Source organism: Triturus cristatus, chromosome 1_2 (genome assembly GCF_964204655.1).
Source record: "Triturus cristatus chromosome 1_2, aTriCri1.1, whole genome shotgun sequence".
In the NCBI taxonomy this organism is placed as follows: Eukaryota; Metazoa; Chordata; class Amphibia; order Caudata; family Salamandridae; genus Triturus; species Triturus cristatus.
In genome coordinates this window covers 941,719,620-941,744,881 of record NC_140580.1, presented here as the reverse complement: position 1 = coordinate 941,744,881, position 25,262 = coordinate 941,719,620, and the positions used below count along the sequence as shown (strand labels likewise).

General features: G+C 46.8%; 1 protein-coding gene across 1 annotated transcript; it reads left to right on the top strand.

The window, feature by feature from the left end:
* Positions 1 to 310: 310 nt before the first annotated feature.
* LOC146868391 (natriuretic peptides A-like) lies at positions 311 to 24,897 on the top strand. The gene is made up of 3 exons (XM_085609914.1): positions 311 to 529; positions 3,957 to 4,274; positions 24,273 to 24,897. The coding sequence occupies exons 1-3, from the start codon at positions 416 to 418 to the stop codon at positions 24,276 to 24,278; spliced, it is 438 nt and encodes a 145-aa protein (XP_085466040.1). The 5' UTR covers positions 311 to 415; the 3' UTR covers positions 24,279 to 24,897.
* Positions 24,898 to 25,262: the final 365 nt, after the last annotated feature.

Below are 25,262 nucleotides of genomic sequence, written 5' to 3'. Positions count from 1 at the left end.
GCTCCCCGGCTATCTGTGATAAGCAAGCTGTTGTCCCATCATCTCCACCACCTTCCACGTGTCCACCTCTCGAAGCCATCCGCCAGGAATGTGAAGCTTCCCGGCGTGACCATTCGCGTTGTCATTTCCACAGAAGTGACTGAGACCGCTCTCCCGCCTGATAGCTTAGATAATAACTCTATAAGGGAATCTTCTGCTGTCCAGGGGCGCACCTTTTATCACTCTGAAGTGACAGAATGCCTGTCACAGGCGTCATTACTTGGGCAGTTGCGTCGTTTCTCTGGATATAAAAAAGGGGCCCTGGGCTGTACAGCTGTAGGACAGCTCTAAGAGACAGGAGGGATCGGCTAAGTTGTCTCAGAGGCTCCAGAGAAGAGAGCACGAAGCCGGCACGCTTTGTTCCACCCAGTACACGATGGTGACGCCCTGCCTCAGCCTGCTACTCCCGCTCGTCCTGGGACTGCAGCTCACCGCCGCCGCGAACCCCCTTTACGGCGCCCTCTCGCGCTCCGACCTCGCGGACTTGGAGGTAAGAGCGACCATGAAAGGCGCGATTATGCAAATTGGACGACCCTCGAGCACAGCGGTTCTGCTGTGGGCGGGAATGTCCCACGGGAACCAAAGATATGCATTTCGAAGTGCGGTCCTCCACATACCGAGTTATTTACTTTAAACGGCGTAAAGGTTAATGGAGAGCAAACCTCAAAAGCATTCAAACCTGTTTTTTAAGGCACCTGCCAGGTGGTTTGTTTACAAAGTGTTTTCTCTATGCTGTTGGCTGAGTTTAATAATCTTGTGCTAGGTCCTCACAGGTATCAGTATCTAAGACCACGAGAAGGGCAGGTTCATTGACCCCGGGACCTATACCCAGTGCATCAACGCATGGGCACGCTGGGCAGTTGCCGAGGGGGCCAACATGGTTTCAGACCCCCCCCCACCCCTTCCGCGTCGTGCCTGTCAGCCCGGATTTAGACAGCTTCCCAGGGACACACACAGTTTTTGAGCTGCTGTGGTCTGTCTGGCCTGGTGTCCGTCTCATCACAGCCGCACCCGAGTACTTCACAAGTCTTTAAAAGACCATTTACTTGTTAACGAGGCTTTCTTGTTTTTTCACCCCTTCTGAGAGCCCCTGAACGTTGCCTATTGCTGGAAGAATTACACCCCCCGAACTATTTAGTAGCCCTCCCCACAAAGTAATGTGGCTCTAGTTGTGCCTCTGCCCACGAGCATAGGGGCCCCAAGCAGACCTGAATTTGACACTCATTTTCCGTTAAACAAATGTAGGCAGGGCACAGTGCACTGCTTTGCCTGGGGGCCTATCATGCTGTTAAAACGGCCCAGCCTATACCCACCAGCGTGAATTCCAGACTGGTAAGAAAAACCAATAGGCGAACTTGGCTAAGTAACTAGGGCTGGAGCTGCTCCCTGGCACAGCAGTAAGGTTCTGAATTTGCCATAAGGCCACCGGGTAGAAGAAGATCAGCGTTTGCAGCTAGCTGTTGTCTCGGGTGCACTGCTTGAAAACAGCCCATTGTTATCCCAGGTCTTTATTCGTTCTTGCTTACATTGCCTCACAGTTTTCTCTTTATTAAGAATGAGTGTAAACAGTCATGATTAGAAGTCTTTTTAAGATGAGAGGCGTGATGAAGAAATGGTGCAGCTGGCCGGTGAAGTAGCTAATGTTAGGAGCTGTACCAACACAACTAGTATGTTTCGTAATTTTTATCTGTCCTTCTTCAATCAAAATAAGCTTGGTCAACCCTTAACATATTCACAGTCACATTTTAGTTAGAGCTTATTTGTGTACCACAAACACTTTTTTCCATCCCTAAATCATACCAATCCCAAAATAATCTGAACAAAAGTGTAAGGTAGATTTATAACAGTTGCGCTCATTGAAACTTATTTTTAGGTCGAGCCAGAGCAGCGCATGCGCTGTTGCGAGGCATGCAGTAGTGGAGTATGGCATTGAAGCCCCGCCCACTCTCCTCCTTGGTACAGCCTTTGTCTGCATTTGTTACCTCCCATAACGACTGAACCTTTTACTGGTGTTGTTGCATGGTCTGCTTTATAAGTCGTTCAGCACTATTTTATTTAATGCTCTTCCCCTATTCCAACCATTACCTCGCAGCACGCCACCCGCTTTTATTTTAATTTTAACTATTGCGGCTGCGTTTATTCATATATTTATTTTAGCAGCCCGGTCTGCATTTAGCACCTGCGCTTACTTATTTATTTAGTTAGTTAGTTAGTTAGTTTACTAGCACCCATGCAGCGCTTACACATTCATAGAGGCCACGCCCTTTTCTTTACACAAACCGCATCTAAGGAAAGGTACACAGCTGACATTAAAGTGAAAGCGGGACATGGGCGCTATTACCCAAAAAAAACATCTGTTTGTCAACTTGACAAACAGATGCTTTTTTTGTCACAGCCCCATGCCGTGGTTTCACTTACATGTCGGACACGCCTCTTTCTTTAGATGAGGCTTGTCTAAAGATAGGGGCGCAGCCTTCCTGAATGTGAAAGTGCCACATGGATGCTAGTAAAAAATAAATATTTGCAAAGCAATAGGTCTCGCATTTGCGAGAGTTTAAGTTATTGCATTGCCAATAGCTTAAACTCTTGTTAATGCGAGGCCTATTGCATTGCAAATGCTTGTTTACTGATTTTGCACAGAATATGTATTCGCATTGCAAAGCTGATGCTCCTGAAGTTAATTGATTGCACATATCCCAATAGTTCAGAACATCTTATTTTCATATTTATGGAGCAACCTCAACTCTGGAAATTATCAATTTAATACTGTTTAGTTTGAATCTGCCAGAGAGCTTACACATCGTCGATTGCTTACCATTGGTTGGCTTTATTGTCATTCTCATTTGCTTGCTTCTTGTTCGATGTCTTACCTTCCTTTTCCTATGTTTGTTCCTATTCAGGAGCATAGCCTTGTTACGAATGTTTTGATTGGTTATCTTGCATCCTTCCACTGCTCACATTTAGGGAACAACTTTTCTCTTTTTCATCAGACACTCCATGAGAGTGCTCGTGTTTTCTAGCGCTCTCATATTTATGCTTTATTATACATGCCCCTCATCCCCACTGCAGTGTGTTGCTCCTCACGCCTTCCATCTTGTCTGTATAAACACGGCAACAGGGATTCTTTTGCTGCGGTATGGCACAAGAGCAGACTTTAAAGGTTGTTTTCTTTTTATCTCCTGCATTCCACATATTGCTCAAAAGCTTTTATGGTGGAAGGGCCATCTAATGCACTCACTCAACTGGCATCTGAGGCAGAAATTGTACTTAGCATGTCACTTCCTGGAGGCCCATAAATCTGCTACCTGGGCCACTGCAGAAGAACAAATAGCTTAATCCTCCAGAGTTTCCAGAGTGAAATTTATTTGAAAAAAACTCGACAATTATAAAGATTGAAAACGTTGAATTCAATGTACAGATTTGAGATAGCATAAGATGCGTGTTTTCTTTTTCTTCAGTATTTTGAAGTGTATTTCTTTTACTGATTTAATTAATACTTTACAGATTATCATTGACAAAGCGAACAGCTCGGCACTTGCATTATAAAGGCAAGACATGTTGGCTTTGCCAATGCTTGTTTTGTGACTGATACAACAGAAATCTATAGAATGTCATACACTAACCATAACATACTTTGCCCATTTAAGTATCAAAGTAGGATGACTCCAAGAAACCATGTCACTAGGATCCCATGTTTACACTGATGTTCTGTAATAGAACAGATGCTTTTAGGAAGTTGAAGTGTTGTATTAATTCAATGGAACTAATTGTATTAAGTGCAAGGTCACAAAGGTTTGTCAAGGAAAGCCAAAATTGGAAGCATGGCTTGCATGTTACCCTATGTAACTGTAGTGTGAAGGGTGCTGTGCTCTTTCCTTATAGCCAGCAGTAATGATAGACATGGTTTATGTTTGCAGACCCTAGTTGAGCGCCTAGAAGACAGACTTCCTAATGAAGAAGGGCTGGGGCTCTCCCAAGGCACTATGGGACAGATCTACGAGACGGGAGAAGCCTCAAATCCTCGTTCCTCCGTGGATGGAGATGTCATGAGACCCCAACTAGAATCGGCCCAAACACGAGGCTCCTGGGAGCTCCCGGACAAGACGAGTCCGATTAGAAACCGCCTGCGTGAGCTCCTCAACTCCCCGAGGAGCTTCAGACGCTCCTCCGACTGTTTCGGGGGAAAAATTGACAAAATCGGAGCCCAGAGTGGGATGGGCTGCAACAACCACTGGGTAAGTAATCTGGTCCAATGGACAGCAGTACATGTCATAACAAGCAGGTCAAAGGGCAACACATCCTGAAGAGGAGACTATGCAGTATGGTGGTGAGGTCAACACTCTGAAGGGAGAGAACCACACTCTGAAGGGAGAGAAACACTCTCTGAAGGGAGAGAAACACTCTCTCGAGGTGAAAGAAGCACACTGTAGGTTTCTGAAGGGGAAGATTTAACATTGTCAGGGAAAGGTGGTGGGATTGGGAATTATATACTTAAGAGGACAGAAACACATCCTTAAGGGGAGGCAATACGTCATCAAGTGGGAAAATGACATAGTGTCAGAACTGGAACACCAAGGTCTTTACTGCTAGGCTGGTAACATTTTGGGAGCGGTTGTCTGTGTCTGGATGGAAAATAAGGAACACCTCCTTGTTTTTGTCCACCTCGTAGGCCTAGTGTGGACACGTTCCTCAATCTCAGGCACCACAGTGATTAATTCTTGACTAGGAATAAAAAAACAGATTTGTTTGTCAGCTCCTTTCATGCACGGACTCTTTTTTGTTTAAAATATGAAGCAAATGGATGAGTGCAATATTGATAAATATGGGTAAGGGGACCCGTGATCAACTAAAAACTACAGACACCAGAGCCCTGGCACTGGGTTAAATAGGCGGATCTCTGTGGAGTGTCTGGAGGTAGAGGTCCTGACTACGGGTGTGTGGAGATGGTGAGTCTACAAAAAAGGGACAAGGGGCCAATGAAGGTCCCGCATACATGCCCCCAATGGTACAAGTTCAGTCAAAGGTATGCAGTTCTAAGGAAGGGAAAAGAAAGGTCGGGAGAACCTGATGTATCAGGTCAGGGGATCTGATCCATCAAGAGAAAGAGCCCTCACAAACCCTGAGGGGTGTCATGCTTCATCATCGGGCAGGTCCTCGTTGGGCCGGCAACTGCAATGCCCAACGGGCCCCGCAGGGGGGCTCTTTGCCAGAGTTCTTTTGCTGTCACTGATGTGAAGAGTGACGTGCAGTGTAAATGTGCTGAAGTAAGTAGAATGCTATCAAGTGAGCTTAAAATGAACTAAAGACAATCCAAAAATGAATTTAATGTTTGGATCACTTCGTTACAATAAAAACAAGCGATGGACAGAGATGGATGAAGTGGTCCACGTTGGCTCTAAAATAAAGTGGAGGTCGACAAGTTTCTTGCCATTCTTATATCAAAAAATGGTCGCAGTAATTCTTCAGTACCAGGAAAAGAGAAGGCTTGGCTACTCAAGGGTAGGTCAGTCAAAAGTATGTCTGCTTTCTAAAGCTGTACCTTACCCCAATAACACATAGTATGTAGAGTACCTTAAGACAATCAGTGTATAAACCGTCCTGGAGGGAACAAAAGGGGGAAAGAGAGAAAAAACAGCAAGAGGCAACTTTGAATCAATGTATACACATTAGCTTGCTGTACATGTAAAGCTCTGCATGCAGAGGACATTGCCTCATAGAGACAAATACAGGTGGGCAGGTCCATAGTATGGCGAGCCATTAGAAAGAAGCCTTATATCATATCACAAAAGTGACCCAACGTGATGATGAATCTAAATGGCATACTGATGCACAGTGTTGGGACAAGCATGACGCTACTGCCTCAACAACAAGGGGGGACAGAGATCTTACCACCGAAAAGACGGGATTTGCCCCCACAGTTGTCAGTGGAGTGCGCTCAATAACGTCGAACCGCCTGAAAGACAAATAAAATAAACAAACAAACAAGCCGATATCTCAGAGTCCTGTTGACAGGAGTCAGGTGCAGGACTGCTGTGGTTAAGTGGTGATGAAATAAAGTAGGTTAGTGCTCACGGTTGGTTGCAGATGCTACTAGCGTACGACCTACCACAATCTCTGCTACCACTGGAACGTTTGTTGAGTGGAGCGGGAATCGGTTACGAGTAATTCCAACTCTTGCAGGTGCTGGAACTTTCAGGCCCATGGCGCAGGGCTGCATACTGAAAAATGGCCTGGCAAAACCCATCGCCATGTTGGATGGGGTCTTGTGTGTCAAATATTCGGTGGCTAAAATAATATAAAAGCATAGGACGTGTCATTTTAAGAGTGTTGTGTCATTGGCTCCTAAATTAAGAAGCCACTGGACACAGCAGAAGGCTTTGAATACAAGTGAATGAGTACTTCAGATGGGTACACAGTAAGTAGGTGAACCCAGTGAAAGGCATCTCCCTCGGGAGTAACGGGTAGGCATCTCATGGTGAGGAGTCATAGTCACTGGAGGAACTGCAATTACGGTGAAACAGCAAGAATTGCTCGAATGGCGAATTATCCCTCAGATGTTTGGGATGGTGGCTGTCATACCATAAGAGACTGTTACTGTCCCTTGGGTTTTTGTATGTTGTGTTATGTAGGCGGCACCCTTCGATGGAGATCAATAGGTCCAGATAGGGAAGGTTGTCAGAGGAGAGGTTCCTCGTGAATCATAAAAAGAGTTAAAGGTATTAACCTAGTCACAGAAGGAATTACCGTTATCTATGTCTCCCTGCCAGAAGACAAGTATGTCATCCATATAACGGCGCAGTACTGTGATGTTGGTGGAGTAGGGGTTGTTATCACATTGGATACACTCCCTCTCAATGTTGGACATGTAGAGACAGACGAGACTAGGGGCAAAAGTACTGCCCATCGAAGTCCCCTGTATCTGATGGTACAACTGTTCTTTGAACTGGAAGAAGTTCTCTTTGAGGGCTAGAGTAGCACATTCGAGAATGAAACTGATTGGGGTGGAGGATGTCAAGTTTTCAGATCTGCTCTATCACGTCCAAGGTAGCGTCCTGTGGGATGTTGGTGTATAGAGCCTCTACATCAAGGGTGACCAAGAGACCAACTGAGGTTACGGTGTCATTGATCTCATCAATCAGATTTAGGACATCCCTGGTATCCTTTAAAAAAGGGGGAGTCCTGGTGACCAACGGTTGTAGAAAGTGATCACAGAAAATGGACAAGGGTTCGAGTAGAGACCCTATACCTGAAACAATATGTCTGTCTGGTGGAGGTAAGACACCCTTATGCATTTTTGGGAGGGTGTAAAAATAAGGGAACACCAGCCGGCCCACCATTGCCACCTGGACACCGGTCACAAATGAAGAGACCGTTGTAATGCAGCGTGCGTGGAGACCATGCAAAGTGCGCATGATGGTTTGGCTGGTCCGAGAGGGCAGCCCAAACATTCTTAGGTACTTGGAGTGGGCAAAGCACTCCCCCCCAGCTCCTCTGTCATCGGAGCAGCCCGCCCCACCCGCAAACCTGCAGCAGCAGGAAAACATAAAATGATAATAACCTCGAGTTATTCTCATTTTATGTTTCCTTTATTCCACTGCTGCAAAGCAGCGAGGCTACGCTTTTCTGCCTTAGCGGAGGAGCCGCTGCTGATAGCTGGAGAGCTGAAAATAGTAGAAGCACAGAGGCCAGTGACTTTAGCGTTGCTTGTCAGGAGATGTTTTTAGTGCATAAGAAATAAGGGATAATGTAGTGTTAAAAAAGCTAGATTATCACAGATCCATTTATAAAAGAGCGCCTGGGTTTTTTATGCAGAGAAAATTGAAAGCTCCTAAACTTTAGCGAAATACATATTTTCAATTGTTAAACTCCAGATCGACCCCTTCGGAAAGGCTGCGAGTCCATCTATCTCCGAGGATAGGTGCAATGAGTTGTCAGATTTCTTTTATAAGAAAATTGCAGATAGTTATGCCACTTTTTCCTGTGGAGTATCCTGTGGATAAATCTATTACAAGGAGCATCAGGGATCCCAGTAAGGAGTCATCTTTGTCCGTTTTTTTGCCTATTGATACTGTTAAATTCGAGAAGCTTTTTAATTCTATTCAATCTGGGTCGCCACTAGACTCCACGCCTCTCTGGATACTTTTAGTGTTCCTTGAGGCTCCTCATTGAGTCATCCATACACTCTTTAGTATCTCTTTCTGCCCGCTTACCGACATCCTTGACACAGTTGAAGTGTTTGGTCTCTCCATACTCTGTATGCAGACGATACCCAGATTATTATATCTTCATCCCCAGACTTAGGCAACAGTACTCCGCAACATAAATCTTGTTTAGCAGCGATGAGCAGTGGATGGGCACTAATTGTCTTAAACTTAATTGCAGTAAAACAGAGGCTTTAGTAGTTGTGAATCGAACCCATCTTTCGGTCCCATCTGGTGGCCGGAGGCACGGGCCCTCTGCCATCGCTCAGACAGGTTGTTACAAATCTTGGAAAAGAACTGGACAATAAATGTAGGCTTGACCAACACAGCAGCTACTTGCTGTTTTGTTCTCCCAAGATGTTTGAGGAAAATCTGCTGCTCTTTCCCGATTTCTGCTTAAAAGACCATAGTTCAGTCACTTATCATTTCTTGCCTAGATTATGGCAACGTGCTCTATCTCGGAGTGGTTAAGGCATCACTCAAAAACTTCAAACTACTCACAACTCTGCCACTTGCCTTTCAGGCCATACCACCAAGCACTCCCATTTTTTTGGTCGAGCCTCAGCAGCGCATGCGCTGCGAGGCATGTTGTATTCGAGTATGGACTTGACGCTCCGCCCACTCTCCACCCATATTTTTAATTGGCTTGTGTCATTGTCCTTTGTAAATGCTGGCTTCCAATTCGTTAATAGGCTTGTTAGTCCCTCCTTAGTACCGCCTTGTCTTCATTTGTTATGTCCCATGAGGACTGGCCCTTTTACTTCTGATATTACATGGTATGTCTTATTTCGTGGCCCTATTCTGATGTGATTTGGAAAGCTTCTCGACCGAATGGGTTTGGGAATGGTTTCTGACCGAATTGGATCTGGAGAGTTCAACCGGCCAAGTACGATGCATCCGGATGCTTCCAGATATGATTTGGTTGGACTCCCATTGACTTCAATGGGAGCGTTTGTTCCGACCGAATGCATAGGCTCCCATTGAAGAAAGGGATGGCTGGGGAAAATCGGGCTGCCTGTGGCACCCCCTGGTGCCTGCCACACTGTGCATGACTGGTAAGGGCGGGATCCATGGGTACGCCCATGGACCCGATTGGGAAGGTTTTGGGTAAAGGGGGGCCCACTACGGACCCCCAAAGTCTGATTCCGACCCCCGATTCGAGTCGGACGGCACAGTTCGGAAAGGCTGTCCAAATCCAGCATCATACTCGGTTGTTCTGAAACGCAGCCTGTAGAGACGTACGATTCTGCTGCGTACGGCGCGGTCATTTTAAATGTTGTCGGGTTCGGATTGGGATATTCCTAACGCCTAACTCGCATCGTACTCGGTTAGTCAGAAACCTTTGAGAGTCGGTCGGAAAGACACGTTCCTGATCCGATTTGGACGGAGCAAATGCTGTTAGGATGCCTTCCTAACCACATCAGAATCAGTCCCTTAGTCTGTAAGCACTATTTTCTTCAACAAGTTTCTACTACTACAGACAGGCAGGACATGCTTTCCTGCAACATTCAGTGCGTCATGCTCGCTTTCAATTTCCAAGCAGCCCTGGACACTGGCAGTCACCTCTTTGAAATTAAATAGGTCTCGCACTTACAAGAGTTTGAGCTATTGGCTTTTTAAATGACAATGCCTTTTATTTATGTGTTAATTATCAAAACAGATACATAAAAGGTATTGTCATTTACAATGCCAATAGCTTAAACTCTAACAAATGCGAGACCTATTGCATTGCAAATGCTTGCTCTTCTCAGCTGCGGGACTGCCATTGACTACCTATCGAGAATTGCATCAATTTAAAGCCCTAGGTTGCATCTATCGGGCAGTGTCAAACACAGGGCCCCATTGTTTTAGGTGTCTTGTCAGCCCCTTTTTCACAATGCAGACAGAAGGTACAGAGCACCAGACAGCGGACAATCACTGCAGAAGAGATACACACTTCCAGACGGAGGACACTCGGTGCAGGAAAGGTACAGAGCTTCAGACGGAGGACACTGTGCAGGAGAGGTACACACTTACAGATGGAGGGCATTAAGCGCAGGAGAGGCATACTCTTCCAGAAAGAGGATACTAAATGTGCAAGAGAGAGACACACTTCTAGACAGAGGACACTCAGCGCAGGAGAGGTACATAATCAGTGCAGAAGAGGTACATGCTTCCAGATAGAGGACACTCAGCGCAGGGGAGGTACACACTTCCAGAAAGAGGGCACTTAGAACAGGAGAGGTGCACACTTCCAGATGGGGGACATTCAGATAAGGAGAGGAACACACTTCCGGATAGAGGACACTCAGCACAGGAGAGGTACACACTTCCAGACAGAGGACACTCAGTGCAGGGGAAGTACACACTTACAGACAGAGGGCACTCAGCGCAGGAGAGGTACACACTCAGTGCAGGAGAGGTACACGCTTCCAGACAGAAGACACTCAGCGCAGGAGAGGTACACACTTCCAGAAAGAGGGCACTCAGTGCAGGAGAGTTACACTCTTCCAGATGGACGACACTCAGCAGAGGAGAGTTACACACTTCCAGAAAGAGGGCACTAAGTGCAAGAGAGAGACACACTTCTAGACAGAGGACACTCAGCGCAGGAGAGGTACACAATCAGTGCAGGAGAGGTACATGCTGCCAGATAGAGGACACTCAGCGCAGGGGAGGTACACACTTCCAGACAGAGGACACTCAGTGCAGGGGAAGTACACACTTACAGACGGAGGTCACTCAGTGCAGGAGAAGTATACACTTCTAGACAGAGGACACTCAGCGCAGGAGAGTTACACACTCAGTGCAGGAGAGGTACACGCTTCCAGACAGAAGACACTCAGGACAGGAGAGGTACACACTTCCAGAAAGAGGGCACTCACGCAGGAGAGGTACACACTGCCAGACAGAGGACACTCAGCGCAGGAGAGTTACACACTCAGTGCAGGAGAGGTACACACTTCCAGACAGAAGACACTCAGTGCAGGAGAGGTACACACTTACAGACGGAGGTCACTCAGCGCAGGAGAGTTACACTCTTCCACACTGAGGACACTCAGCGCAGGAGAGGTACACACTGCCAGACAGAGGACACTCAGCGCAGGAGAGTTACACACTCAGTGCAGGAGAGGTACACACTTCCAGACAGAAGACACTCAGTGCAGGAGAGGTACACACTTACAGACGGAGGTCACTCAGCGCAGGAGAGTTACACTCTTCCACACTGAGGACACTCAGCGCAGGAGAGGTACACACTGCCAGACAGAGGACACTCAGCGCAGGAGAGTTACACACTCAGTGCAGGAGAGGTACACGCTTCCAGACAGAAGACACTCAGTGCAGGAGAGGTACACACTTACAGACGGAGGTCACTCAGTGCAGGTGAGGTACACACTTCCAGACAGAAGACACTCAGCGCAGGAGAGTTACACACTCAGTGCAGGAGAGGTACACGCTTCCAGACAGAGGACACTCAGCACAGGAGAGGTATACATCTCCAGACGGAGGACACTCGGCGCAGGAGAGGTACAAACTTTCAGGTGGAGGACTTTCAGCGCAGGAGAGGTACACACTTCCAGATGGAGGACACTCTGTGCAGGAGAGGGACACACTTCCAGACAGAGGGCACTCAGGGCAAGAGAGGTACATACTCAGTGCAGGAGAGGTATACGCTTCCAGGCAGAGGTCACTGAGCTCCAGACGGGGGGCACTCAGCGCAGGAGAGGTACACGCTCAGTGCAGGAGAAGTAAATGCTTCTAGACAGAGGACACTCAGTGAAGGAGACATACATACTTCCAGACAGAGGACACTCCGCACTGAAGAGGTGCAAACTTCCAGACGGAGGACATTCTGCGCAGGAGAGGTACACACTTACAGACGAAGGATACTCAGCACAGAAGAGGTGCACACTTCCAGATGGAGGAAACTCAGCAGGAGAGGTACACACTGCCAGACAGAGGACACTCAGCGCAAAAGAGGTACACACTGCCAAACAGAGGACACTCGGCACAGGAGAGGTACACACTTCCAGATGGAGGACACTCAGCAGGAGAGGTACACACTGCCAGACAGAGGACACTGAGCCCAGGAGGGGTACAGAGCTGCAGACAGTGGACACTATGTGCAGGCGAGGTACACACTGCCAGACAGAGGACACACTGCAGGAGAGGTACACACTTCCAGACAGAGGACACTCAGCGCAGGAGAGGTACACACTTTCAGACAGAGGACACACTGCAGGAGAGGTACACACTACCAGAGAGAGGACACTCAGTGCAGGAGAGGTATATGCTTCTAGACAGAGGACATTCAGCGCAGGAGAGGTACACGCTGCCAGACAGAGGACACTCGGCGCAGGAGAGGTACACACTTCCAGATGGAGGACACTCAGCAGGAGAGGTACACACTGCCAGACAGCAGACATTCAGCACAGGAGTGGTACACACTGCCAGACAGAGGACACTCAGCACAGGAGGGGTACAGAGCTGCAGACAGTGGACACTGTGCAGGAGAGGTACACACTGCCAGACAGAGGACACTCAGAGCAGGAGAGGTACACACTGCCAGACAGAGGAAACTCAGCGCAGGAGAGGTACACACTTCTAGAGTGAGGACACTGCGCAGAAGAGGTACACACTTCCAGACGGATGACACTCTGTGCAGGAGAGGCACACACTTCCAGGCAGAGGACACTGAGCGCAGGAGAAGTATAGCGCTTCAGACAGGGGACACTCATCGCTGAAGAGGTACATGCTTCCAGACCGAGAACACTCAGAGCAGGAGAGGTACACACTTACAGACGGAGGACACTCAGCACAGGCTGGGCACATACAATGCACAGGGCACTCGGCGCAGGTGCGTTAGACAGTGAGAGGGCACTCAGCGCTGGTGTGGTAGACAGTGCGAGGGCACTCAGCACAGGATGGGTACAGACAATGCAGAGTGCACTTGTGGAGTTTTCACAATGCAGACAGAGTGCACTAACTGAAGGTGAGGTACTCACAATCCAGACACAGGGATCTCAGCCCAGATGGGTACACGCAATGCAGAATTAACTCATCATAGTTAAGGTACACACAATGCACAGGGAAGCTTAGTACAGGATGGGTACACACAATGGAGAGGGTACTCAGCACTGGTGGAGTATTCACAATGCAGACAGAGGGCACTCAGTGAAGGTGAGGTACTCACACTCCAGGCAGAGGGATTTCAGCACAGATGGGTACACGCAATGCAGAATGAACTCATCACAGGTAGGGTACACACAATGCACAAAGCAGCTTAGCACAGGATGGGTACACACAATGCAGAGGGCACTCAGCACTGGAGGAGTATTCACAATACAGACAGAGGGCACTCGAAGCAGGTGAGATACACACACTCCAGGCAGAGGTTACTCAGCACAGATGGGTACATATGATACAGTGCAGACAGGGGGCACTCAGCACAGGAGGGATACACACAATGCAGTGGACACTCATCACAGGTGAGGAATTGAAAATGCAGACAGATTGAACTCAATGCAGACGAGGTACACACACTCAAGGCAGAGGGCACTGAGCATAGATGGGTACACGCGATTCAGAGGGCACTTAGCACAGGTGTGGTACACACAATACACCGGGCACTCAGCACAGGTGGGGTGCACACAATGCACAGGGCACTCAGCACAGGTGGGGTATTTACAGTGCAGACAGGGAGCACTCAGCACAGGTGGGGTACACGCTGCAGACAGAGGGCACCCAGCGCAGATGGGGTGCAGTGCAGACAGAGGTCACTCAGCACAGATGGGGTACATTGCAGACAGAGGGCACTCAGCACAGGTGGGGTTTACACTGCAGACAGAGGGCACTCAGCACAGATGGGGTACAGTGCAAACAGAGGGCACTCAGCACAGGTGGGGTACACACTGCAGACAGAGGGCACCCAGCGCAGATGGGGTACAGTGCAGACAGAGGGCACTCAGCACAGGTGGGGTTTACACTGCAGACAGAGGGCACTCAGCACAGGTGGGGTACACACTGCAGACAGAGGGCAGTAAGCACAGATGGGGTACAGTGCAGATAGAGGGCACTCAGCACAGGTGGGGTACACACTGCAGACAGAGAGCACTCAGCACAGGTGGGGTACACACTTCAGACAGAGGGCACTCAGCTCAGATGGGGTACAGTGCAGACAGAGGGTGCTCAGCACAGGTGGGATACACACTGCAGACAGAGGGCACTCAGCACAGGTCGGTACAGTGCAGACAGAGGGCACTCAGCACAGGTGGGGTACAGTGCAGACATAGGTCACTCAGCACAGGTGGGGTACAGTGCAGACAGGGAGCACTCAGCACAGGTGGAGTACACACTGCAGGCAGATGGCACTCAGCACAGATCGGTACAGTGCAGACAGAGGTCACTCAGCACAGGTGGGGTACAGTGCCGACATAGGGCACTCAGAACAGGTGGGGTACAGTGCAGACAGAGGGCACACCGCACAGGTGAGGTATTTACAGTGCAGATAAAGGGCACTCAGCACAGATGGGGTACAGTGCAGACAGAGGTTACTCAGCACAGGTGGGGTACAGTGCAGACAGAGGTCACCCAGCACAGATGGGGTACAGTGCAGACAGAGGGCACTCAGCACAGATGGGGGTACAGTGTAGACAGAGGGCACACAGTACAGATGGGTTACAGTGCAGGAAGAGTGCACCCAGCAGAGATGGGGTACAGTGCAGACAGAGGGCACAGAGCACAGATGGGGTACAATGCAGACAGAGGGCACTCAGCACAGGTGTGACACACACAGCAGACAAAGTACACTATAGGTATTTACAGTTCAGGCAGAGTGCTGTCAGCACATGGAAGATACACCCAAAGGAGACAAGAAGACGCTATATAGGTAGGATACATGAAGTGTGTAAAAATCACTTGCAGGACTTGACTGGAAGGGGCATAACAGATTTAGATTAAATTCCAAAGCACAATAATCCGGAAATTTGCAAACAGAAATTAGCTAGAAGAACTTCCTGGTGTGTCTTTTGGCTCAATTAAAGGGGTGACATTCACCGCAGCATTGGGGGAGACACATATTGACTAACAGAATTACTAACAGGTTAAAAGAAAAGTAATTAAACATTTGGGCAAAAACCTGTCTTCAAATAGGCCTTTTCCTGCTAAAAAGTACAAGACAAATGTGAGAAGAGAAAATGAAGAGGGACGTGCCACGTTATTAGTTTGCGGTTGTACCATAGAAGTCTTTGGGAAGTGCCAGAAAATGGCAAAGACCCTTGGGTCTTTCAGAAGCCCTGCAATCATGGCAGACCATGCCACGAGTGGACACGGGCAGCCTCGAGGGAGCAGATATACTTGATCTATAAGGTTAGTCACAGTGCGCAAGGGCTTCCGGTCACAGGGCTAGGTTGACAAAGCAGGAGTCGAGGATGGGTTGGACTTGTCTTCGCCAGATCTGTGGTGCACCTTCAACAGGTTGTCTCAGAGATTGTGTAGACTTGTAGACTCACAATTCTTGTATTTAGAAAACCTGTATCTCTGTTACAAAAGGAGCGGAGGCCATGCCCTAACCAGGAGAGTGGCTAAAAAGCTCCTCTAATTGTCTCTCCTCCTTGCCCCCATCCTCCAATGACCTGGCACATGAGTTCAAGGCAAGAACAGAGGTATGCAGTTCCTAAAGGAGCGTGGAAGGGAAGAGAGGAAGAGGGAGGAAGGAGAATTGGATTTAGGGTGTTTCTGGTCTAGAATAGGGACACTGGATGGAATAGCTCCAATAAGGAGCAAGGACCCTCACTCACCCAAAGGGTGCCATGCTTCATCATAGGGAGCTCATTGTTGGGCCGGTGCTGCAATGCCCAATTTGCCGGAGTTCTTCTCTAGTTGCCAACGTGAAGCTAAAGAGTGGTGTGGGGGCGTATGTATAGTTAGTAGAAGTGGGAAGCAAAAAATGCAAGTTAAAAATAGCTAGGGGATTTCAAAACCAATTTTATTAATTGGATTCCTCTGCTTCAATAAAAACAACCGACTATCAAAGTTGTGGATGGCAAGGAGAATTCAGTTCAGTTCAGTTCATAAGGCTTTATTCGGAGCTTAAAAACAAAGTCCATAAAAGCGCAAACATACATAAAACTTCATCATTTTAACAGTCAAACATATAAATACTTTAAAAACAATTTAAAATGACAGATTAGGCCTCGCTTTAATAGCCCGTAAAAGAAAAGTGGCAGTAAAAAAACATACATCAGGTGGCGGGTTAAATAGCAGATTCGTAGTGTCTTTTACAGTCCTGACTCCGTATTTCTTAAAAACAGGTTTTAAAAAAGCTGATCGGAGGTTTCCGTAAAATGAGCAGAACAATAAGAAGTGTACAGTACTTTGTGCGGTAATATTGTCACATGGGCAAGAACCTGTTGGGTGTTTCTTAATGCTTGGGAATGCGACCAGATGGTGAACAATACCAAAACGGAGCCTTGTCAGAACAAATCGGTGGGAGGATCTAGAAACAAAACTCAGATATGGTTGAAACCCTATCGTTTCACTAAAACTACCATAAAAACGACAGGTTGTTAAGTTATTATTAGTTCTCCCACGCTTCTCATTTCTGTGATTCATAAAAGTAGATTTCAGCTCATTTTTGGTAAAACATGAGGCTGCATGATGATCCTCTAGTACATTGAGATCATAAATTTCGGAAAAACTTTCAGAAACAAATTTTACCCATGGAATCAATAGATGCTTATCGGTGGAGAGACAATCTTCAATAATGGCTCTATTTAGAGATGTCTCTTCCTTTATCCATATTGCACGCCAAAGCATAAGCGGTCTAAGGGCTACATAGTCTGAGAGATGTTGGATCCCAAACTCCCTATGCACCAGATCGGTGGAAGCCGAAGTAGGTAGACTTAAAAGTCTTTTAAGAAAGGTATTTTCTTCCACTTGAAGACTACTACTCGGTGCATGCCCCCAGATACCGGCACCATAGAGAGTAATAGAGAGGCACCTCATTTGGTAGATTTTCAACATGTCCATGAGCCGTTTATCCCCTAGTTTGGAAGCGAACTGAAATACCCCGTGGGCGCTTTTCGCCATTCTACCCCTTACATAATTAGCAAATAGGGAGCTCATTGTTGGGCCGGTGCTGCAATGCCCAATTTGCCGGAGTTCTTCTCTAGTTGCCAACGTGAAGCTAAAGAGTGGTGTGGGGGCGTATGTATAGTTAGTAGAAGTGGGAAGCAAAAAGTGCAAGTTAAAAATAGCTAGGGGATTTCAAAACCAATTTTATTAATTGGATTCCTCTGCTTCAATAAAAACAACCGACTATCAAAGTTGTGGTTGGCAAGGAGAATTATACCTGCTGCAGCTCAGAGTGGTATGTGTAGGGTGGAGATGGTCGACATGTTTCATGCCCTAAATCGTCCAATAGGATCCATGGTATTTCTTCAGCACTGGGAGATCCTCATCTACACTGATAGGGACAATCAAGGATGTGGGAGAGAGATCTCGTCTCCTATAATCTGGACCCGAATCATTGTACTGTGTGAGAGTGAAAGTGTGAACAAAATATAAAAGTCTACCTTCTGGGGAACACCTGGAGGGAGAAACACAAGTAAATTGACATGGCCAAAAGATCAGAGTCACTTATGATTGAAGGACGTGCATAGCCCAAGGAAAGGCGTAGTGGCGAGACATCAGTAAAAAAACTTGGGTGCAACTCTTAACAACTGTAGTTGCTCTTAAAAGACATGCAAACACTTTCAGTGCTCGATTATGCGGTGTGTGTGGTAAAGCCACAGAATATTGGTGAGTCCCGAGCTATGGGGTTAACCTGCGGGGCTGGTGGTGGTATCCCACCGCAGGAGTGACCACTGGTATATGTCTCTCATCGCACTGAAGGAGGACTCACCTGAAGGGGATAGCGATGTAACCCCAACTGAGATGTCCACGATACTCGCTCATTGGAAAGGAAAGAGCAACCTGTAACGTAGGGAGGGGCACATACAAAAGAAAAGAATAAAGGTACGATGCGCACAGGGAGTGTGCGTGTTGTCCGTAAGTACTGGTGATTGGCCATCAGGCTAGAGGGGAAATGTAAGTGTGGGGAAGTAGATTAAAAACAGATGGTATTGTCAGGCGAGAGGTGCTATATACCGACTTTAGTAGCGACCGTTAGCCAGGGGTCATGTCCCAAAGGTACGAACCCGAGAGGATGCGGTGAGTGGCGGGAGGAAGTGCTCGCGAATATATACTAAGAAACAGGACACCAAAAGTCAGGTATCAATTTCAGAGGAGGGGTTGGCGGGGGGCAAGGCATCAGTTCAAGCACCTTCTTCTTGGTCATTCTAGGCACTAAGGCACAAAGTAGGAAGAACAAAACCAAGGCAACAGATTCCCCAAATTGCCTGTGGAGATCCAGAGGTTTTCTGTGCTAAACAGTAATGACAGGGGGTGCTTGTTTGTATTTAGGCAAAACAACTTCAAGCATGTACAGTTTTGGAGTGGGCATGCTGGGACTGAATTCTAAGTTATGCAACAGCACCCGTTCACTTATTCTGCCCCAGAATTTACTGGTACCCCATGGACCAAGAATACTCGTGGACTTTCGCGTTTTCCCCTTTCGAATGGGAAGTAACCATGGAAATTCAGTTTTTCTGTACTGATTTTTAGAGGTTATTTCCGAATTCCACTGGACGTATGAATATGTGTTTTCCCCGGTAACTATGTTCTCACACAATATAGAGTGAGCCTTAATATTGCATGCACAATTACTGCAGGCTTCACTTAAACAGAGCATGCACATCAATTTCAAGTGGCTTCACTCATACAAAAGAACATGCATCATTCACTGGCAGCTGTTGTGCAAGCTTCTCTCACACATAGAACAGGTTCAGAATGGATAACAGCAGTGTAAGTTTACCTCAGAAACAGAACAGGGAGTGTGAGTAGTTGTGCTGCAAGCTTTCCCGAAACAGAGAGCAGGTACATCATGGGTAGTAGCAGTACCCGCTTCAATCAATAACAGAAGAGGTGCACTATGATAAGCAGTAGTGCAAGCTTCTTTACAAACAAGTACAGCCTGGGCACCAGCAGTGCAAGCTTTCCTCTCCCATATGAAAAGCGCACGATTAGTAAAAGTGGAAGATTCCCTCACAAACAGAGCAAGTACGGCATGGGTAGGAGCAGTACAGACTTCACTTGCCTAGAGTATAACAATAAGGTACAGTCATGTGGTTAATTATGGGTATAATAGCTCCGTGCTTAATTAGTAGAGAAAATAAGTGTCAGGGCCTTACTCATTGCCCATGCCAGTGCTGCCAGTGACAGTTGTTTTTGCCAGTGACAGTACCAACACAACCTCTAGCCATCACACTCCTAGAGGTGTGACAATTTAGACTATTTGAGGGCCCCAAAGCTATAAGAAGGGCTTGAGTGGTATGTATTAGTCATTTAAATGTATATTGAATTAACAAATAACATTTGTGTTCATATCTAAATTAGATAGACAGCGCCACCATGTGGCAGACTTTCATAAGTGCTGGTGTTGACAATTAAATTAAATGACAGTGCTGAACACCGGAAACCACTGGCTCAAATTATAGTAGCTCCTTTGTGGCCTGATGCAGTGAGGAGATCGCCAGATGAAAACAAGCCTCCTTAAATTCATCAGCTCATGTTTAGTGGTGCCATCAATATCAAGGGAAGGGAAAAAAACAAATGGTTTCATTCATACCCTGGACGGCGTGCAATTTGTGGAGCAGTTGTCATTTACTCTGTCACCCTGGCACAGGACCAATCGCACCATTTTTTAGGATCCCCGTCTGCCTAGCAGGGATTTTTGTGCAGTAAAGGGAGGCACTATTACAGGGGCTCCCTTTGCAGCATGGAATGTTTGCCAAGGGAGTGAAATATTTAAAGCGTTCGATCAGCAAACTTTTTTGTTCATAGAAAGCATGAGGTTTTTTTCTCTAAACCACAAAAAATGGCACAACGCATAGGAAACTTTCTCCTTATGCATGGAGACCACAGTTCATATTTCAGGCCTGAAGCCTGACACATCATCAGGAAATAAGGGTAATGTTGCTGGGATGACCGTCACTGTGGCCTGGTGGACCTTGGCGTTTGTGCCACCAGGTAGGAAGTTTGCACTGGCAGAGCTAGTGGTGTGAACAGTGCTTCCTCAGACATTAAAAAGAGTAGAAAGGCACTGGTGTCCTGGTGTACCTTGTTTTGTGCTCTGCCAATAAAAATTGATTTAATACTAAAAAGAGGAGGAGAAGTGCAAGTTTTGCATGGCGGAAGCACATTCAGTGTACAGTGGTGCTCAAGCTCTGTCAGACTCTAAATGAGGCCCAAAGTTTGTGTTAGCAAAAATAAGTTAGGCAGTGCGATTAGGCCGGTAGCGGTTAAATAGGGCTCAAACAAGACTGAGGTAACTGTTAAGAAGGTTTACTTGTCATTCTGCACAAGATCTTTCAATGCATAGCACGTGGATATGTGCAATGTTTTGGGCCTCACTCTTCAAACAACTGACTATGTAATAAGTATACTTGATAAGTTTGCGGTTTCCAACTGTAGAGAGTAGTTTAGATTTAAATTCAAAACATAGCAGCGAACTGCATGTTACCAGTTGTATGGATTCAATTGCAAATACAGGCATCAATTAATGTATCACATTACTTCACAATGCATTTACAGGTGGATTCTCAAGCTGCATTTTGTGACACATAAATTAGTACTACAGCAAATACATCCATTGGGGACATGTAAGTCTACATCTAGGTGTAAATCTTCAGTCAGAAATGGTGAATAGCAAAACAGTGGAGAGTTATACCTAGGAGTTGGAGTAAGTACATACATGAGAAAATATGCAACCGTATATTACAGAAAAGGGTGGAGGTAGCACATTGCATGGTACACCAGCATACATTTTCCCACGTGCACTGCGGTAAATGCAGAGGAGGATAACACTCACTTTAGTTGAAAGTCTCTACAGTATTCCCCATTGTTGGCACAGCCAGTGCTGTGTCTTTGGACACATCTTTTAGCACTATTATCCTTCTTCAGCAGGGAGCAGCACATGAGACTCTAGGGGTGCTTGGAAATGCTGCTTGACGATGTTCTCAGGTCTCTGTACCATTGATAGAGCGGAGGTCCATCCACACGAGGTCCATAGCCCAATAACTGCAAAGTGGAGCCAATCAAAAAATAGGGAGGAGACATTCCTGCCAACTCACACGGTTCCACCGTATGACACACGATATCAGCTCCACATCACACAGTCTCCGAGTGAGGAGCCGATTTCATACGAAAACCACAGTGAATAGAAGTTTTCCAGCTCGTTTTCCAAGGCTTTGAATTGACGATATCCATTAAGGGGTGCGAAAACACCCCAGGACATCAGCACCACGCTTAGCAAGTTTTTGGGGGGGAAGAGGGGACTTGGGGGTGGGGCGGGGTTCAAAAGTGCCTCGTAGGTACTTCTCAGCATGAGGCCCACCCCTTCAATGCCTGCTGCCTCCTCACACGCTGAGATTGTTCTTCAAGTTGGCATATATGAAGGGAGCAAACTGCCTAGCCTCCCAGCACACATTTCTCCCAAGTGCATAGTGGTTATTGCTGTGCATGCTCACTTTAGTTGACAGCCTTCATGAGTGCTGGTGCTGCCAGTGCTGTGCATCTCTGGACACGTTTCAGGATTGCTGTCGCTCATCAGTGGAGAGCAACACATGAGGAGTCTTTCCCTTAAAATTCCTTAAGAGACAATCACGGAAGCACATGACCTCCAGCTGAAGACAGAGTTTTATATTTATAGAACCAGTGACTTACAAGGAAACCGCTCCCTGTACCGTCCATGCTAAGGGCAGTACATGACCAACACCTATCACACAGATCACACTGTAGGGAACCCGGGGCAGGACTAGAAGGTCAGGACCACCAGTAGTTCTGCTCCCCCAACCAGCCTTTTACCCAAGTGGAACCCTACTGAGTATGGTTTAAATGTTCTGGGTCATAAAATTATCTTTTTTGCCATAATTACTACTACAGTACTTGGCAGTTCATTGCCGGAATCCAGGGCCTGGATCGGTGGGTATTAATTTGTGTGGCCTATATGGCCACTGCTCCCAGAGGAAGGAGGACAAAGAGGGTTACCAGGCAGGCAGCACAAAGTTTAAAGCATTCACCCTTATCTTCAGGCACAAGGCAGGTCCAGCCAGAAGTGGAACCCCCTGAGGTGTGACCTGTAGAACTGGACCAGGCTTCCTAAGTGTGGCAAGAGGAGCAAAGGGTCTCATGCCCCTTGGTCTCCCTTCCCTTCGTGGAGCCTGACTAATGGTGGCTCACTGTGATTCGCAGGGGGGTGGCACTTCTCAGGAGGCGGGGATCCTTCTCCACCAATCACAATTCGAGGATGCACCCTTAGACCACAGTATGAAATTGAAAGCTGATGGGAGTGGTACAAAGATTTCTGAAAAGTACTTTAAAACCGAACCAAGAGGCATCAGTGTGTCCAAGTTTTGAGGTCAGGCTGTGAGGTGTGGGTGTTTGGCAGGCTATGAATGTGGTTAAAACTGCTCTCTTGAGGTGTGGGTTCAAGCCACATATAAGCATTGCTATAAAAGAAGGTCAGAGGATGTACCAGAGGATACAGATTTTGAAGTGGTCAGTGTCTGAATTAGCTCTCTACAGCGCAGTCCAAGCGTTGCTCAGACACCAATCAAGAACAGCGCTTCACTCATACAAACTAGACACATCACTGATGTTATAACCAGTCCTCAGGCCAGACTGTATACTCTGTCAGTGTAGGCCAAAAGCGTGGGTCCAGTTACAAGTGTCAACCAACATGCAGGCCCAGTCTTCTTAGACTGTAAACAAGTACAGCCTCCAGGGGACCCAGTCCTGAAGTTTCACATTCAGTAGTCGAAGTGCATTAAAAAGTATGGGAACTATGATGCTGCGCACAAATGGGGGCGGGGTGAGTGAGAGTGGGGCGGGGTCAAAGGCATGGCTAAAAACACCAAATATTCTGTAACTTTTTTCTGTCTTTCACCTTCATTTAACTACATATAAAATAACCACATCTTATATGAAAAATAAAGACAAGTTACGTTAACCAGGAGGAAGTGCACTATCATACCTTATTTATAAAGCCTTATTAGTCGATGCACAGCAGGGTTCTGTGTTTGTAACGAGAGAGCAACAGATTGGAGTCCTGGCTGGCAAAGTAGGAGAACGGCGGCTTGTTTATGTTTAGTGCTATGATGTCCCAGTCTGTGACAGAACGCACTGTGAATATGTAAGTCATTATTTCATCCTTGTATAACACACAGTAGAAGACAGTTTGCCGTAAAAAGTGTAATATAAGTAAGGGCTTCCAAAATATAGATTTTAGTAATATCCAAACTGTACATAGTGCAATTGTTTTTATAACTGTCCTTTAAAAGAACACGCTTCTCAGCTCTTCTGGTAACTCCCTTGCAATACCACTCAAAAAGAATACATCTGTGTTATCAGGAAGCATCAAGTGATTCCATCAATTAAAGTTAATAGCGGCTTCCAAGCACCCTCTACAATTGCATATTAAGCAGTTGCGCACATTTACATTTCTTTCAGGCAAACAGGAACCCTGGCAAGAAGGCTTGTTAAGCTGTCTGCCCCTTCCTCGGATTCATAGCACAGGAGACCCCCCTGCTTTACACTTCAGCTTAAGCATTTTAACTGTTGGAATTAACCGACCCTGGACAGTTGTCTTTTCACAAAAAGTAGGGGAACTGTTTTTCTTAAATTAAAAAAGTATGGGCACGCCGTGTCCCTCAGATCCCGCCCACATCGGCCACTGTTCTCATTGCATATTCTCAGTCGTGCCCCATGGTCTTCAGCGGCCCAGCCTCCGGATACCAGCTGCAGACTGTTATTATCAGCTCTGCAGCGCCTCAGGCACCCTCAGGGCACCGCCACACCAAATGCTTCTCCCAGGACACCACATTCAGGGTGCTCTCATGAGCTCAGCACAGCCCCTGGCAAAGGTACTACTCAGCTCTCCTTTTCTCTCTACAGAAGTGAAGACACAGAAGAAATATTGATGTTTGGCAGAGAAGTGACCACCTTCAAGATGCCCATCCGCAACGCCTAGGACCCAGTGACGAATGAGCGGCTTTCCCTCAGCACTTCGGATACATTCACCTGAAGACCCTAACTCCAGCGTTTCAATGTATTGCAATATATCCCAATACATTGATCATGTATGGGAGACATATCGCTGTCTCCAGTCATTTAATCCATGCTTATCCAGTGCATAGAGGTGCTACTTGGGCCATTTTTAGCAGGCATGTACAGTATTTTAATGTTGTGGCCAGTGCAAAAGTTTGAAAATCACCTGAAGCTGGTATTTTCCCGCTTCATCACATACTTGAAATAGCTTATATAAGAAGAAAGCACTTTAAAATATGTTCTGTGCTGCATTAATGGCCTTTGATTGATAAAGTAAACAAAGCCAGAAAAGCCATGTTAAACATTAATGAGGATAATTTTATTCAAAGTGTTATTTAAGTATCATGTCCTTGGAGAATCTTACAATATGAACAAATGGCCGTGATTTTACGTTGGAAAAGGTGGAAACCCTAAATCAGTAGTCTTTTTTATTAAACACACTATTAAAATGGCCTCTCTGAAAACCTCTCTAGGAACCTTGTCAATTGATGTCTCATTTCAAAGACTCGAGGTAGCGACTGTGTGCTAACCATGGATGCCCCCCCCCCCCCCCTCGCCCGCCCCATGTCTGTGTCTCCCAGCAGTAGTCGCATTTCCATGGTTCCCCGTTTAAGTGGGCCGGGTCCCTCTTGGTCTCAGACCCGGTAGTATTATTGGACAGACATAAAACAGGTCCCTATCGGGCCCTATATGTGTATGTCCTTCATTTTACTGTGAAAAACGCGGACAATTTATGAACAATTAATGTAATACATTTTCAGGCAATCCATGTCATTGATTTAGCTCCGGTTTATATTTCACATGTTTTACTGAATCTTGCACTCATCAGAGTGTTAG

What these genes read in the sequence shown, in the direction of transcription:
- LOC146868391 (XM_085609914.1), top strand. Translation starts at nt 416, where the DNA reads ATGGTGACGCCCTGCCTCAGCCTGCTACTCCCGCTCGTCCTGGGACTG. An exon ending in CCGACCTCGCGGACTTGGAG is followed by an intron (nt 530 to 3,956) that starts GTAAGAGCGACC and finishes TTATGTTTGCAG; the next exon opens with ACCCTAGTTGAGCGCCTAGA.